Below are 16,527 nucleotides of genomic sequence, written 5' to 3'. Positions count from 1 at the left end.
GATTTCACCTCCAAAATATTTCTCAGGTCTTTCTATTTCTCTCCACCACTTCTGCCATTACACCGGTCCAGGCTGCCATCATCTCTTGCCTGCTCTACTCAAATAGCCTCTGACTGGTCTTTCCTTACTTTTTTGTATCCTCCAGTTTCTTTGTACGAAGCGGTCACTGTCCTGTTTAAAGTCCTTCAGTTATTTTCCACATATATGGCCTATATCCATTATCAGAGTCTCTGAGGTCCAGAATGAGCCATCTATACCTTTCTTTCCCCCTTTAGCTTGTCCTGCTCTCTCTGTATTCTTACCATTCCAACCGCACTGACCATTTTTTAGTTTTTATGACAGTGCTCCTAAACTAGCAAAGGTCTAGTTTTTATTTTCCAATTTGTTATGGATTGATAATTGACTAAAATACAGTAAGAATGAAGTACTATACAAATGGAAGAGGGCACCCCAAGGAATGCAAATATAAGCTCCAATTTCCTGTTATTAGAGTCACCAGACACATAATTTTATGTAAAATTGTTGTAAAAGTTTCTGAACACTTCATTTTAATTCCTAGGCTTTTGTTGCCATGGACCAATAACAAAGAATTTGTGGACCATACCTTGAGTAGTGCTATTCTAGAACATGAAAATCTTTTTATCATCCCAGTGTCTTTGCATTTGCTTTTTCCTGTACCAAAATGTCTGTGCCTCCACTTGTTTAAGGTTTTATCCTTATCCTCAGTGCTATTCAGTTTCAGTGCATTGTGTTTAGGAGTGGTATATTAAAAAGAATATACCTTGGTTGACAATATGTACTTTTAATTTGAGGACTCTTCAATTTTGAAAAAATCTCAACCCTTTTTTTTTTTTTTTTTTTTGAAAATTGCTTCTTTGACAATTCCTTTATTCTGTTCTCCCAGAATTCCTACACTGGAGCTTCTCTGTCTGTTCTCCACACATGTCTCTTAACAACTTTTTCACATTTTCTATCTCTACTTCAGTCTAGGTAAATTATTCAGTAGCATTTTATAATTCACTAAACTTAGTTGTTTCTGGTCTAAAGTTTATCTCATGGGAGTATTTTATTTTAAAGATTATATATTTCACGTCTAATTGGTTCTTTTTTGTTTCTGCATTTTTAAATTTCATGATTCCTTGTTTATTCTTATGGCTACTATTCTTCCCTTCTTTGAAGACCCTAAACACTTTCTTAGTCATTTGTAGATCATGCCATTATTTTTGTGTTGGTAAGCTCATCACAGTTTCTCAAGAGTTTTGTAACTTGCAAGCTCATATTAAATGAGAGCTTCCCCCAAACCCCCAGCTCTTTCAAGTCTCTGCCCTTAATGATTTTGTGTTGCTTCTACCTGGCCCGCTCTAGGCTCCAGTCCAAGCTTATATTAGCTTACGCTAGCATTTTATTAGTCTTGTATTTCCTAGTTCCCATCCTTCAACGATACTGGGGATTTTGCTGGACAAGTGACTGTGTTCATGAGGGTTCTGACTTTGCTGCTTTGTCTCCTTTTTTCTGACTTAATAATTGCAACTTTATAAAATCTTAGCCTTAGGCAGAAGTCTCAGCCTTATATTTTCAGCCTCCTTTCTAAAGTGGGAAGCCTCACTCCAGCTGCTTGATTGCCATGAGTCTGGGTTTAATTCCCTGGCTCTAGGACATTTAAGCCTCCCTGTTATTTTGAAGGAGCTACTGCTGCCTGCTCTTGGACCTGGAATTCAGGAGACCCATGACCTATTTTTGTGCCTCTATGCTTTTTCTGGTCCAAGGAGATGTTTATCTTGTTTCTGTATGCATCTGTGTCTTCTTTGTTTTCCTGTTTTATATTTTATCTATCATTGCTCTGTGGTTAGAGCAAGGATAATAAGGATCTCAAAGCATGTACTTGTCTAAACCAGCTTCTGAGAGAAGTCTGTCAGTCACACCTACCTAGCTAACTCCTAGTTAACCTCAGGGACCATATTTATGCCTTTCAACCCTGTCTAATGGTGCCTTGCATAGTGCCAGTCACATATTGAGTTGAGGAAGTGGTAGGTTGCTACGTAAGATTTTCAGATTCAATTGGGTTGGATTGCTTGTTGGTTGGGGGAAGGGTCTTACAGTACCCTAAATATCAGTGTAAGGATGTTAAACTTTATCCTTTAGGCAGTAGGCAGTTTGGAAGCCACTGGGTGGAGTATGCTAATTGGTAGTTTTTGCCTGAAAGTAGTGTAAAGATTTGATTGAAGCTGGGAATGTAGAGGCAAGAAAACCCTTGAGGAAACTGTTTGGAATCATTCATGTTTGAGAGGACGATGAGAGCTTAAATAAGGAGGTAACTGGCAGTGATTGTTTGAGGAGACAGTATCAGGCGGCAGTGGAGAGGTCTTGATGATTGAATATGGAATCAGTAGCAGGTGAAGCCACATTTCCATATTGGAGTGAAAAAGGCAAATTATGGTGTTAGAGATGGAACTAGGAAACCACCTACTTTTACTAAGATTACCTTCCTGTCCTTTTCTCTTTATTGTCTGTACTCTTCTTTTGTATCCTTTCTTTGTCCTTGGTAACTTTCTGTTTCCTGGTCTTAATGTGAACCTGAGGTATCATCTGAATGAATATAAATTCTTCCCATTTTTTTTAGTGAGTTGACCCTTAAAAACTTTTGAACCCATCTTCCCCTGTCAAATTTATGCTTTTGTTTCTGTGTACAATGTGGATGGTTTTATTCCACATAGTAGCCCTCAATTTAATTTTGTCTTCCTCAGGTTTAACTGTTTCTCAAGGTAGAATATCTATTTGTTGTGAACTAATTTATTTTCTATAGGCAATTTATATCAAGTAAGCTTGGAATAATTGCAGCGGCAAGAATAGTAAACATTAAATGCCTTTGTCAAGGTAATCAGTGACTCATTTATAAATGACAAATAATTAGTCTTCACAACACCATAAACCCGAAGGTATTTGGCACATAGCATTTGAGTTTGTTTAAATAAACTTAAGAAAAAGGTAAGAGACTTATTCAAAGTGAATCTTTGATAATTACGAAAAATAATTTCCCAGTTGTTCCATTTAGTATATATACCATTGCTTCATTTAATAGAAGATACTTTAGTTTTAGAAACAATAATTGGAATCTAAAAATCAATTAGTTGAACAAAGCTTAAAAACACTGATCTGTAAAATTATTTTACTTGGAATGCTTAAAACTTCTGAATATAAGACTTTATATTAAAAAGCAGACAGATTCTTTAACCATGTTGGTATTACATGTATATAAGCTATAACTAGCTTTCTTTTCATTTAGTGTTTGTTTTTAACCTTCTGTCTCTTTATATGTAAATATATTGTAAGCAGAATATAGTTGTTTTTGTAAAATTTTAGTCTGACAGTTAGTTACCTTTTAATTGGAACATTAGTTCATTTACATTTACTGTAATTATTGACATATTTAGATTTAAATCTACCTGCTTATTATTTGCTTTGTTTGTTCCACTTGCCCTGTGTTTTTGAAAAGATTTCTTTTTGATATATTTAAACTAAACTTTTTACATTTATATTATATAAAATATATTCATATTTATATTCAAACTCAATATAAATGTGAATTTTTATCTCTTGGGACAATATAGGATCCTTCATATGTTAACTCCATTTAGCCCCCTCTCAATATATGTACTGCTGTTGTCAGATAGAGTATACTATGAGCACTGTACACGTTGTAGCCGTTATTACTGTTTTATGCAGTCATTGGATCTCACCACACATTTACTGCCTCACCACTACCCGCCCCTTTTCTCATTTCTTTCTTCGTATCAGTTTTTGTCTGGGGTCATTTTTCTTCTACTCAAAGAATACCCTTATGTCTTCACCTTCATTTTTGAGGGGTGTTTTTTTGGATAGAGAAACGTTTTTCAGCATGTTGAGGGATCATTCTATTGTCTTCAGTCTTCCACCACTGAGTTGTCAAGTCAGCCATTAGTCTGATTGTTGCCCCTTTGAACATGATCTATCTTTTAAGGTTAAGTTGCTTTTATGAATTTCTCTTAATCTTTAGTTATTTAGGGGTTTAACTTAGATGTGACTTTATTTATTTTGCTTGGGATTCACAAGGTTTCTTAAATTTGTGGCTTGATGTCTTCTATCCGTTTGGGAAAATTCTTAGCCATTTTCTCTTCAAACATTGATTCTGCTCCATTATCTCCCTCTTTCTGGGACTCCATTTACTTTTTTTTAAAATTAATTAATTTTATTTTTGGCTGCGCTGGGTCTTTGTTGCTGTGCGTGGGCTTTTCTCTAGTTGCAGTGAGCGGGAGCTACTCTTCATTGCGCTGTGTGGGCTTCTCATTGCGGTGGCTTCTCTTGTTGCAGAGCGTGGGCTCTAGACTTGCAGGCTCAGTAGTTGTGGCGCGTGGGCTTAGTTACTCCATGGCATTGTAGGGTCTTCTTGGACCAGGGCTCGAACCCATGTCCCCTGCATTGGCAGGTGGATTCTTAACCACTGTGCCACCAGGGAAGCCCCTCCATTTACTTTTTTTTTTTTTTTTTACGGTACGCAGGCCTCTCACTGTTGTGGCCTCTCCCATTGCAGAGCACAGGCTCTGGACGCACAGGCTCAGCGGCCATGGCTCACGGGCGCAGCCGCTCCACGGCATGTGGGATCTTCCCGGACCGGGGCACGAACCCGTGTCCCCTGCATCAGCAGGCGGACTCTCAACCACTGCGCCACCAGGGAAGCCCTCCATTTACTTTTAAGTTTGACCTTTTTACTATATCCTCTGTGTCTTTTACTGTCATGAATAAGTTTCTATTCTTTTGTCCATCTGCTTTTTTCTGGATGTTTTTCCTAACCAACCTTTAATTCACCCATGCTTCCTTTAGCTGGGTCTAATCTGATGTGAAATTTATCTTTTTAATTCTTAATTGTAGTTAATTAAGGGGGGATTAGGGGGAAAAAAACCCCAAAAAACTAGGGAGGATGATTTTTAAAAATTGAGAAATATTGCCCAGGGGCATAAGCCAGCATTCTGGGAGCCTAGTAGGACTTATTTTGAGCAGACTTTCACTTACTCTCTTCACCTTTACCCCATTTCTGCCTTTTGCCCTAAGTGAGTAGCCTCTCTGATAAAAAGTCTTTAGAAAGTCAACTTTCCATCTCTTTGAACTAGGGCATGGCCCAAGCAAGGGGATCTAAAGATCTAATTGCTCTTTATAATACCTTTTAACCAATTCTGTTTTCAGTTCCCCCATATAACCATTATCTTCAATTCCTGAACTGTTTTAGGGCTTTGTAATACAAATCGGCATTTTTTTCCTTGGCTTCCCCTACTGTAGATGCTCAGCAAATTGGAGGAGGTTGGAACTCAAGCCTACTAATTTCATCCATCTTCCTCCATCCTCCAACATTTTATTGATATCTCTTCTTTGCTATTATCTCCCCTCCAGTTTTCTTTTTTTATGGGTTTATTCTTTTTTAAAAAGTTATTTTTTTTCCCCATCATCTTAGTGGCTTTTGAGGTCCACTATGTTTACCATAGATTATAGAACTTGCTTCTCAGTGAAGCCTGTGGTTGAAAATTAATTATGTTTTATATTCTTAGGGCATTTGTTGGAAATTGCCACGCACAAATCATTTTAACTTTACCCAATTGTATTTGTTGTGTAATAAAAATTCCATTTCATACAACACTTAAGTCTGCATTATGTCTTTCCTAGGGGGTGTGTTTCTTTTAGGTCAAAGCTGGGAATGTTGGTAGAACTCATTTAAAAACTTTAAAGCTTGTTAGGCTACACCCTACAGACCTGCACGCCTTGTAATTGCCCAGCCTTAAAACCGAAGAGCGAGCCCAGAGACAGCTAGAGACATCCTTGGTTTATTGGATAGTGACTCTTACATGTCTGATGCAAGGTCCTGGAAAGAGACAGCAGGCAGGACATGGCCGCAGTCTTCACTACCGGTGGTGGGGGTGGGTGTTACCAGTTACACAGAGACTTGGCATCAGGTTGCCTCACCAGTTACCAGGGAAACCAGCAGAAGAGCCTGTCCCTCACAGCCCTTTTGATAAACTAGCAGGTGGAGCCATTCTGATCTGAAGAGTAGAAGATCACTAAGCTGGGGGTAGGGGTGGGAGGATGGGGCGTGGGGCAAGTTACTTACTAGGCTCTGTGATTAAGAGGGAAGGTCAGTCATGCCAGTAGGGTGTGGGTGAGGCAGGCACTCCTTGAGTGGGGGATGTACAGGGAGCAAGAGAACAGCGATCTTGAGTGAGTGGCCTGACCATACACAGCTATATAGTGTTTTTGAACTTAGCAAAAGTGTTTTTATTTTACCTGTTACCTGAACTAAGCAGTATTCTCAGTGACCCTCATTTAAAGGATTTGAGAACTGATAAAGCGTTTAACAATACTTGTCATTAGGAAATTGTGATGGTGACTAAATTTCAGGATAATAGGCATAGGCATATGGTTTTAAGTTTAAGTATGTTTGAAACATTATGGGAAAGTGAAGTTGAAAAATACCAAACTCTATACACTGTTTTATTGTAATAAAAAAATAGCCGTATTTAAATGAAGCCTACTTATTATCTTATAATCAAACTGTATTTGGACCTGTTTTTTTTTTAATTGAGGTGAAATTCACACAGCATGAAATGTACCATTTTTAAAGTGAACAATTTAATAGTATTTAGTTTGTCTACAATATTTTGCAACCATCAGTCACCTCTGTCTAGTACCAAAACATTTTTTAATCACCCACGAAGGAGACCCTCATACTCATTAAGCAGCATTTTCAGCCCCTGAACCACTGATCTGACTTCTGCCTCTATGAATTAACCTATTGTAGATGTTTCAAATAAATGGAATCATACAATATGTGACCTTCTGTGTCTGGCTTCTTTCAGTTACCTTTGTTTTTGAGATTCATCCATGTATCACTACTTAATTCCTTTTTGTGCATATACAAAGACATAAGAAAAGTTGATGAGAAATTTTTCCTAATGCAACTAGTAAAATAAATAGGTCTTAAGCTGAAGAAAGCCTTTAAAACATGCTTAACATTAGTTCTATTTTGTGTGAATGCTTCTTTAAAAATCTAATTTAGGGGCTTCCCTGGTGGCGCACTGGTTGGGAGTCCGCCTGCCGATGCAGGGGACACGGGTTCATGCCCCGGTCCAGGAGGATCCCACATACCGCGGAGCGGCTGGGCCCGTGGGCCATGGCCACTGAGCCTGCGCGTCCGGAGCCTGTGCTCCACAACGGGAGAGGCCACAACAGTGAGAGGCCCGCGTACCGCAAAAAAAAAAAAAAAAAATCTAATTTGATGTGTTTTGATGAATGTAGAGTACATTTCTACTAAGGTACAGGAAATGAGTACAGGTCTATGGACCAGTTAACTTCATAGTGTTCTTGGTTGAAGGCTCTACCCTGTCCCTAGAAGTATAAGAGAGGATAGCTGGAAGTTATTGGTAACGTAATACAAAGATATTGATTGCTGCACACTATTAACATTAGAATGAAATAGTAACCTCCATATTGTCCACTTTCTTTATGTGAAGCTAGTGTTTATTTGTAAGTATATAAGAACTTTTTCTTCCCAGAAAATTAAATTAATATTGTTAAAGAAAAAAAAATGATTCATGATACTTGTTAAAGAACAGCAAGGCAGACTTAATTCAGGAGGACTTGCTACGGTGGGGTTTTGCAGTAGGGGTGAGTTGAGTTCAACTCTGAATACAGTCTGGAAGAGTGGAGATTTATAGCTGAGGTATAGAGTGGGGATTTGTGGATGGAAAATTGCTAAGAGGAAACATCAGGGGTAAGGGAGATCCTGGCTAAACGGACATGACAGAATTTTTGCTGAAAGCAGGCCAGGGTGATCAGATACCGAGAGTAAGGGATTAACAGACTCAGCAAGATTCTTGCTAAACCTGGAGTAAGCAGGCAGAGCCACTGAACTAAGGACAGAGACCCAGGTCAGGGCCAAGTCAGAAAGAGGACTCAGAGGACCCTGCCTCAAGTTTGGTCAAGGAGAGTCTCTGGCAGTATAGATCATTTGTGGACAAATGTTCACAGCAATATCTAGTATAGTAAAGCTTACTAATATTAATGTGCACCATTTTTAATGTACAGTTTACCATTTAATCAAGCTAATCTTAAAAATGGATCTTCCTTTTTAGTGACTGTGATGCACATATTTGAGTCTGGTTTGCATATGAGAGTCATTTATTACTACCACGTAGAAAATTCTTATAGCTACAATTGCTATTGGAATATTTTCTAGGCAGATAAATCATGCCATGTAATTGAAGATAATATCACAACTTCCAAGTCCCCTGGAAATCATAGCTGCTTATAACTAAAAGTGAACCATTTGTGCGTTTGTACTAAGTCAGTGAAATGCTGTTGTACCCACAAATACAGAGGAAATTGAAATCATCTAGAAAAATAACTGGGACTTAAGTGAGCACTTAGGACCACAGTCCAGGTTTGACTATAATGAAAGCTTTGAGGCTTATCATAAGAGGAGGCAATGATCATCCTTATCATTGAGATTCAAGTAGGTGTCAAGTTAGTCCTTGTTAGTCTCTAAGACTTGCCTGGACAAGACATTTGATGACCAGATACATTTATAGATATTTATGTGTTAAATTCTTGGCAGCCTCTTCGAAGAATGAAGTTATTCTTCTCACATAGGTGTCTATTTGAGACTTCAAAATAAGAATATAATATATCAGAATAAGAAGAGCACATATTCATTCAAAGAGGATTCATCTCTCCTCTGGCATGCCGTAGAATAGGGCAGATCACCCCAAATGAGTGAGGAACTGAGCTGACTTGAGAAGGGTTTGCAAAACTTATGAAGCTTGTGTAATTCTCGGTTCACCCCTCCCCCCTTTCTAAGTTGTAGCCCTCCAGAGGTCACAATTGAAGGCCCAGTGTTTCTCCTTTCCTTAGCACCACAAGACTGCCAAAAATTATGTTATTTTCTGTTTTATTTGTTTTGCTGCTTTCTGCTTTGCTTTTCCGCTTCTTGCATTGTGTATTTTAAGAATTTGTCAAATACCTCTAGGTCAGAACTGTTGGGGGTCACATCTCTGTAACTCCCTTCCTTCAGGAAACTTTGCAGCTCTGAACTCCAACTTTTGCCTGCATTCTTTTGAAATTGCTGAAAGCTCTGATGACTACCCTGCCTCTTAGCCACTGCCCTTGCCTGCCCTTGGTTTTCTCTCGACTTTGCCCCATGCACCTTTTTTCTTGATTTTTCTTTGTATCCTTTCACTATAATAAGTCATAGTTTTGAATACAACTCCGTGCTGAATCCTGTAAATCGTCCTAGCAAATCACTAAACCTGGGGTGGTCTTGGGACCCCCAACACGCGTGCCCATTCCGAATTTCTGTTAAGTTGGATTGTTATCTCAGAAATGTTCTACTGAGAATGACCAGAGACAGATGGAATTGTAACCCCTCTACATATGTGTGTAAATCGAGGCTCAGAGATGAATTTATCAAGGTCATCCATCTAGTAATTCCTGACAGAACCAGGAATTGCATCCACGTCTAACTCCAAAATTCCCCTGTACTTTCCTTATGTCTTGCATCTTCCAAATGACTAAGCAAAATTACTGAAAGGGAATGGTTTCAGTTTTTGGAGCTGCCCTGTATTATTTGAGAATTAACCATTTAACGCTCTCATTATGCACAAGGAGAGTTTTTAGATCAATAGCAAACTAAGTTGGAGTTTAGTGACTTACTGTTAACCGAAGGCAACTGTTACATTTTTTTTTCAACAAAGTATCAGTAAATTAGCAACTTAATTTCCTTTTTTTCCCCAAATAGATAAATAATCTCTTTTTATACATTCTGTACACTGTGTGTGTGTGTGCGCGTGTGTGTTGCGTGTGAATGTGTGTGCAAGTACTTATATGTATGCCGTGGGCACTTAAGACTGACAGAAGTTGTTATTTGTGTTTTTTGTGGATAATTTTGTTAACTTTGTGATATTTAGTAGAGGCTATAGGGTAGGGATCAGATTATATAAGTAAAATGCTCTCCAATATTTGTGCAGATAGAGATTTTCTTTCACCTTAGACTTAACATTTCAACACAAGAAAGACACAGCGAGTCACAAATTTCTGACAATGTGGGCAATGGAATATTTTTCTGTTTGTAAATAAGTTTCAGAAATTCTTCCCCAGGGTATCTTTATTTATTTATTTTTAAATTTTACTGTCTGAAAACAGGTAGGTTGGTCTCAGAATTGTAAAAGAGTGCAGGGTTAAGGGAGGATCCGGAGTTACAAAGGTAAGGCAGCATTTTTAGTCTGCTGGGCTTGGGGCAGCCCATCACCTGGACTCTTTAGGAATTGAGAAAGATTGATTTACTTTTTTCTTTAACAAGGTAGATTTTATTAATGTCATAATAACATTTTATATTTGTGCAGCTTAGGGGTTTCAAATGCTTTCCCATTTACTATCTAATTTGAGCCAGTCCACTTTGTGAGGTGGTGGGGCCGCTATACCCTTGAGAAAAACCAGTGCTTGGAGAAAGTAAGTGACTTGTTCAAGATCACACACCTGGTTAACAGAGGGGTAGAGGCACAAACCCAGACTTGCCGACTCCATGTTTCCTCCGTGCTTGTACAGGTAGCAGAGCTGAGGGTCTACACCCTGGTGTCTTGGATGTCAGAACAGCTGTAATGGCAGCAGATGAGTGTACGTTTGAGGGAGACACTTAATTTTTTGGTTTAATTTTGTGCAGTGCTTAATAGTTTACCATAAAGATAGCCAGAAAACTTTCTGAATCTGAATGAAGCAGAATTATAAACCTTTTCCACATCATAACGATACCTTACAACAGAGAATTTCAATGATTTGTCCTGTGAGAATGCCCTTTGGGGGAAAGTTTTGACATTTTCCCTGAGCAGCATGAGGAAGATTTGTTTTTGAATTAAAATGCTCTTCTCTTTTAGAATGAAATGTTTCTAAAATCCAGAATAGAAGGATATTAAGGCAGGTATATATGGAACAGCTATTAGAGTGAAACAAAAACAGGGCAAAAGGAGTAAACATATGTGAAGAAAATGAGGGGAACAAGGAAGTAGTGGTGGGAAAAGCAACGTAGTAGTGATGGGAAATAATTAAATGTTGGTTAGACACCAAGGAGGGAAAGGTGAGGTGGGATGAATTGGGAGATTGGGATTAACACGTATACATTATGTATAAAATAGATAACTAATGAGAACATGCTGTATAGCACAGGGAACTCCACTTCGCTGTACAGTAGAAACTAACACAACATTGTAAAACAACTATACCCCAATAAAACAATTAGACTTTCTTTTTTTATGATTAAAATAATATTTGAATTCCTTTCTGCTGATATAAAGGGATTGTTTTATAACACTAGGGCAAATTACCTTAGTCTTTCTCTGAAGTGAAGGTTATTGTGAGATCATGTGTGTGCAGGAACTTCCTGAATTGTAAGGCGCTCAAAACATATGCTGGAATTATTAATAAAAGTAAAGCTGAGTTGTTAGGATTGATCTTGTGCCTTAAGTTTTTTCACTAAGGTAAAATCACTGGGATTGGGTGATATGAAAATGGGTGATCTTGTCAACCTTGTGGCTTCTCAGAGTTCAGCAAACATTTGTTCAGGGCTACAGTATATCAGGTAGTCTGGGAGCCGACCGGCAGGAGGTGCCAAGAGACACCTATGATTTAGTACTGAGAAGACAGGCCCTCAATAGATGGTTTCAAATGCATATGAGAAGCATCAGATAGAATGTGCAGGGTACAAAGGGCGACTATAGAGAAAGGGCAGGGTGGGCTTTAATAAAAGAACATCTAAAGTGCCAGTGCTTTCAGTGAGTGATGGGGGTTGTATTCTTCCTTCTCTTTCCTCATCTCAGTATCCCCCTAGCTCCTTAAACCCAGATCTACTGACCTCTCCTGTCCGCTCTGCCCCCCTCCCCACCATAAGTTAGCACTGATGGCCCCGTTACCATTGCAGGATGTACCGAATATTTCAGCTGTGGTGTAGTCCTTAATGAAGCTGGGCTAGGGACATGATTTTGTTAGGATCCACAGAAACAGGAGTCAAATATCAGGGCCAGTGTGAGTTACAGCAGTGGGCTAAGTATATGAAACTAGTCCACTCCTGGCTCTTAGAATGGGTGATGCCAGAACGTGAATGGCATTCATGTCACAGGTGGCATGTGAATAAGCCAAAATCAAGAACGTACAGTCTTAAATTATTTTCTGTATCCAGAGCCCTGAACGTTCCTTATTGTGGGATTTCTTCTAAATTTCCAGGAGCTTGCCTTCCAGGTTGTGCTTCTCTGTCTGAAAGTTCTTGCCAGCATCTGTTACCAGCTCCAAGTCTCCTTGTTTTCTGGAAGCTTCTGTGGCTTGATCCTGGGCATCCTTATTGTCCCTAAATTAACTTCTCTCCTTCAGTTTCCTTATTGACTTACAGTTTCTAAGACTAGGCTTTTTCTTTAAACTCTTTCCCTTTGTTCAAATTGATTAACTTTTTAGTATTTAGCTTCCCTGGGACACCCTGAGAATTTGAAACACCAAGGTCAAGATGGAATGAATTAACAGTTTTTCAAAAGAAAGAGAATAATTGTCATTTTAAAGGCAAATAATTTTTTAATCCAACTTTTTTTTTTCTAAAAACCTAACAGAGTGATGATATTTTAGTTGCATAATGGTGAAATTGTTCTTGTGAATGTTAGATGTATTGTAAAGTCTTACACAATCTTCCAAACCACTCAGCTTGATTTATCAGGACTACTGTATCATGGTGCAAGCTCTCAGTGTTTAAGAGGAAGTTTACTATACAAGATCAAGGTGGTTTTGCCATGTGTTACTCTCTTTTCCTTAATTAGCAAGATTAAAACAATTCTAGGAGAAAAGATACTCTCACCAGATGAGTTTTGCCTTCTTGTCTCAGAAAATTAGAACAATATAATCCATTAACTTGTCTTTCCTGTTTAAACTTCCAGATATCTGAACTGAATTTAATATTCAGTTGCAGGAATTCTTTCATTTTAGGTGCCTAATAACATCTCTTTCTCTGCTCATTTGACAAGATTATTGTTCCCCTTTTATTGTCTAATTTTATAGCTTTTAATTGTATCAGCAATGGGAAGTAGGTGGGATATAAACAAACATATATCTATATGAAGCTGAGATCGTTTTGGTCACAAAATGGGGACGTTGAAACGTTTCTGTAGTGTTTCTTTGATATGGGTGTGTGTGTGTGTGTGTGTGTGTGTGTGTGTGTGTGTAAAATCTCCCAAATGGGGAGAAATCAGAATACTGTGATTTTTTTTGAAGAGGAAAGAATATGTTACCCTAGTGGAAGGGCTGTCTTAATCCCAAACAACCTGCCTAATGAAATATTTAGAAGCACTTAGTGCTTTTAGCAAATATCTTCTTCTGTGTCCCAAGGGAAAGTAAGTAATCTGGGTATGGAGTGTTCACTTGTTTTTCATTTTTTTTCTTGACCAGTGGAAACTGTGAGGATGGGTATATGGGCCGTTTTTATGGCAAATAATTACTTTACAGACTTAGAATAAGTGGTTTCAGGGCATTACTGGAGGAACCAATTAGATACCACAGTTCCTTATAAAGCCTGTTGAAATTATCTGTCACTTGATTTATAGTGATTAAAATACACTTTTAGAGTCTACAAATTGATGGAATCCTTCAAAGAAGTAACCTAATGAGCGAGTCCATTGTTTTTTGTAGCTATCTAATTGTAGCATATATATTGACACTCTTGTCAGATAATTAGAAATCAGCATTTCACCCTTTATTATCAATGCAATAGATTTCTGCTATTATAAGTTTCTTAATTTGTTCATTTGGGTAACATTTAAAAAATTAACCCAAATTACTTGTATTATATTGAAATCAAAGTTAATCCAGTATGGCCAAATAATTTTATATCAGAGCCTTGAAAACTAACGAAATCTTGTGTGTTCCATGTGCTTTGGCTACAGCCCCACCACTTATGTTTTGGATGAAGATGAACCTCGATTCCTTGAAGAAGTTGATTACAGTGCAGAAAGTAATGATGAGTTAGATATTGAATTGGCTGAAAATGCAGGAGACTATGAACCTTCTGCACAAGAAGACGTACTTTCTGACTCTGAATTATCAAGAACATACCTACCTTGAGCCCTTTGCCATCTCTTGTGAACTGCATAGAAGAAATGAAATATCTTGGTTTTCATTACATAGGAAGTTTGAGAGCAGTGAGTGTATAGAGAGGTGACTCAGAAAGTCAGAAAGCAGCTTGGGCCTGTTTGGTTTCAAGACAATAAATATGTTATTATTAATTAATGATGAAATTGGCACTTGTTTTATTTTAGATATTCAATGCACTTTACATAGCATTGAAGTATCAAATATTGGGTTTACTTTTTCAAAACCTGAGTATCATTGCATGAATTTTTATCTCCTTATGGTTATATCCTGCATCAAATGGATAATTTTGAAGTGTGTGAGAAAATAAAATCTAAATTCTAGAGTTGTTGAGAATCCTGGGTTGTTGAAAACTAATATGTATGTACATGGATTCCTGTAGATGTGTCTGTGTAAGGGTGGGTAGATATTGAAGATAAGACTGTTCTTCAGAATCATGTTAACTGTTGAGTTGTGACTGAAATACTCCAGAGTTTTCCTTGAAACCATTACGTTCTACATTTACCAAGTTAAACAAATAAAAGCTCTATTAAATGTGCATTCATTTTTTCATCCTTTTTAACCAGCTCAGATTATTTGGTCTGTAGAATCTTTGGGGGAATATTATGATAATCTGACATCTGAAAACATTGATAAAAATTTGTAAAAAAAAAATGCTTAATTTACTAGTGTTAAGTTTTTTTTGTTTTTTTTTTTAATTTATTTTTGGCTGCATTGGGTCTTTGTTGCTGCACGTGGGCTTTCTCTAGTTGCAGTGAGCCGCGACTACTCTTCATTGTGGTGCCTGGGCTTCTCATTGCAGTGGCTTCTCTTGTTGCAGAGCACAGGCTCTAGGCACGCGGGCTTCAGTAGTTGTGGCGCTCAGGCTCTAGGGCACACGGGCTTCAGTAGTTGTGGCTCGCAGGCCTAGTTGCTCCAAGGCATGTGGGATCTTCCCGGCCCAGGGTTCGAACCCATGTCCCCTGCATTAGGCAGGCAGATTCTTAACCACTGCACCACCAGGGAAGCCCTAGTGTTAAGTTTTTTTATAGTATAAGTATACCTATCTATCATAAAAAATATACTTGAACAGCTCTTTTCTCTAAAATTGTGTCTCATGGCTGCACCTAAAGTCTATCACTGCAGTCAGTTTGTTAAAAAGCTTTAAAAATTCAGTGAGGCTATGAGCCAGTATTAAATGTATATGAAGCTTATATAGCACCTCCTGAGCTGTGCTGTTATTAGATGTGCTAAAGTGAATTCAGGGCATGCTGACACTGGTAACCGAGTCCTAGAAGATGGCAGTGAATTTCAGTCTTTTCTTGTAGTGACATCTTCCCGAGTTTAAGCTGTCCTGCTGCAGGAATGTCTTTGTCCTCAAGTAAAATAAAACAAGTCCAGGGTCTTTGGATAAGTGCTTTAAGAACTAAGTTTCTGTTGTAACAAAACAAATCCAAAAAGATAACTTATGAATAGACTCTTGCCAGGACTCGGGTGCTTTGGTTTTGGCACATTATCTTCACTTATTCCAGAAGAGAATTTTTTAAAATCTTTTTTGAAAAACCTGTAATTATGGAAAAGAAATCATAAAAGAGTATTTTTCAGAGTTTTGCATTTTCCAAATCAATGATTTTCATTGTTTTATTTGAGGCATTTCATCCACAGTGTAGCTTCTTTTTGGTGTCAGAGGAACCATGTTTAAAAACATAGCAAGGGGCCTTGATAATGAGGCCTTTTCTCTAAATAGCCTAATTCTTATTAATGTCAGAAAATAAAGACTAAATAGATTGTGAAACTGAACCAGCCCTCTTAATGTGTGGTGACCTGAAAGATGAGGATACCTTAGCAAGGTAAAGTATTATTTATTTAATAATGTATCTAATAATTCATAAAGTTATTTTATTATTTCTCTATATAGAAATTAATTACATATATAATTATAATTTTTTCAGAGGGTGGATTATGGAGCCACAATATCTGTATGTGCACTTCTCTTGGATCTTATAAAACTAGACATTAAAAACCAAGGTAGTCTTGTATGAAAGGCATCTGCAGCTACTAGAATGTGCAGAATAACTCAGAACGTGTGTTTCTTATGTTAGCAGTGTAGAAACCCCTTACCATGTACTGCTATAATATTTTCTATAGATCAGGCATATCTTTTAGTATATTTACAAACCTGAATATGCCTTTTATTAAATAATTATTCACAAGATTGAAGAGAAGGTCTTTATAGTTAGGAAATGACTTTTTTCTTTAACAATAAATAGCTTTGGAAAAGTAAGAAATACTTTAAAATCCTAACTTTCCTAATTAGGGGTAAAACTAAGGTTCATAGGCTATTTGTAGCTAAAAAGG

The 16,527-nt window shown here is 37.7% G+C and overlaps 1 protein-coding gene across 6 annotated transcripts in view; it reads left to right on the top strand.

Moving 5' to 3' along the window:
* Nucleotides 1-14,728, top strand: part of AGTPBP1 (ATP/GTP binding carboxypeptidase 1) — a 170,714-nt gene extending 155,986 nt beyond the window's left edge. For 3 of the 6 annotated variants that reach the window (XM_060301096.1, XM_030832837.3, XM_060301093.2), the window contains one exon: nucleotides 13,986-14,728. In XM_060301096.1, coding sequence (XP_060157079.1) covers nucleotides 13,986-14,163 — 178 coding nt within the window. In that variant the 3' untranslated portion in view covers nucleotides 14,164-14,728. The remainder of the gene's footprint in view (nucleotides 1-13,985) is intronic. The other 3 variants (XR_009564368.1, XR_009564367.1, XM_060301095.2) reach the window with 3 other exon arrangements.
* Nucleotides 14,729-16,527: the final 1,799 nt, after the last annotated feature.

The sequence above is a fragment of the Globicephala melas genome, chromosome 6 (assembly GCF_963455315.2).
Source record: "Globicephala melas chromosome 6, mGloMel1.2, whole genome shotgun sequence".
Classification (NCBI taxonomy): domain Eukaryota; kingdom Metazoa; phylum Chordata; class Mammalia; order Artiodactyla; family Delphinidae; genus Globicephala; species Globicephala melas.
Note: the sequence above shows the minus strand (reverse complement) of the source record. Positions and strands in the feature narration are given on the sequence as shown.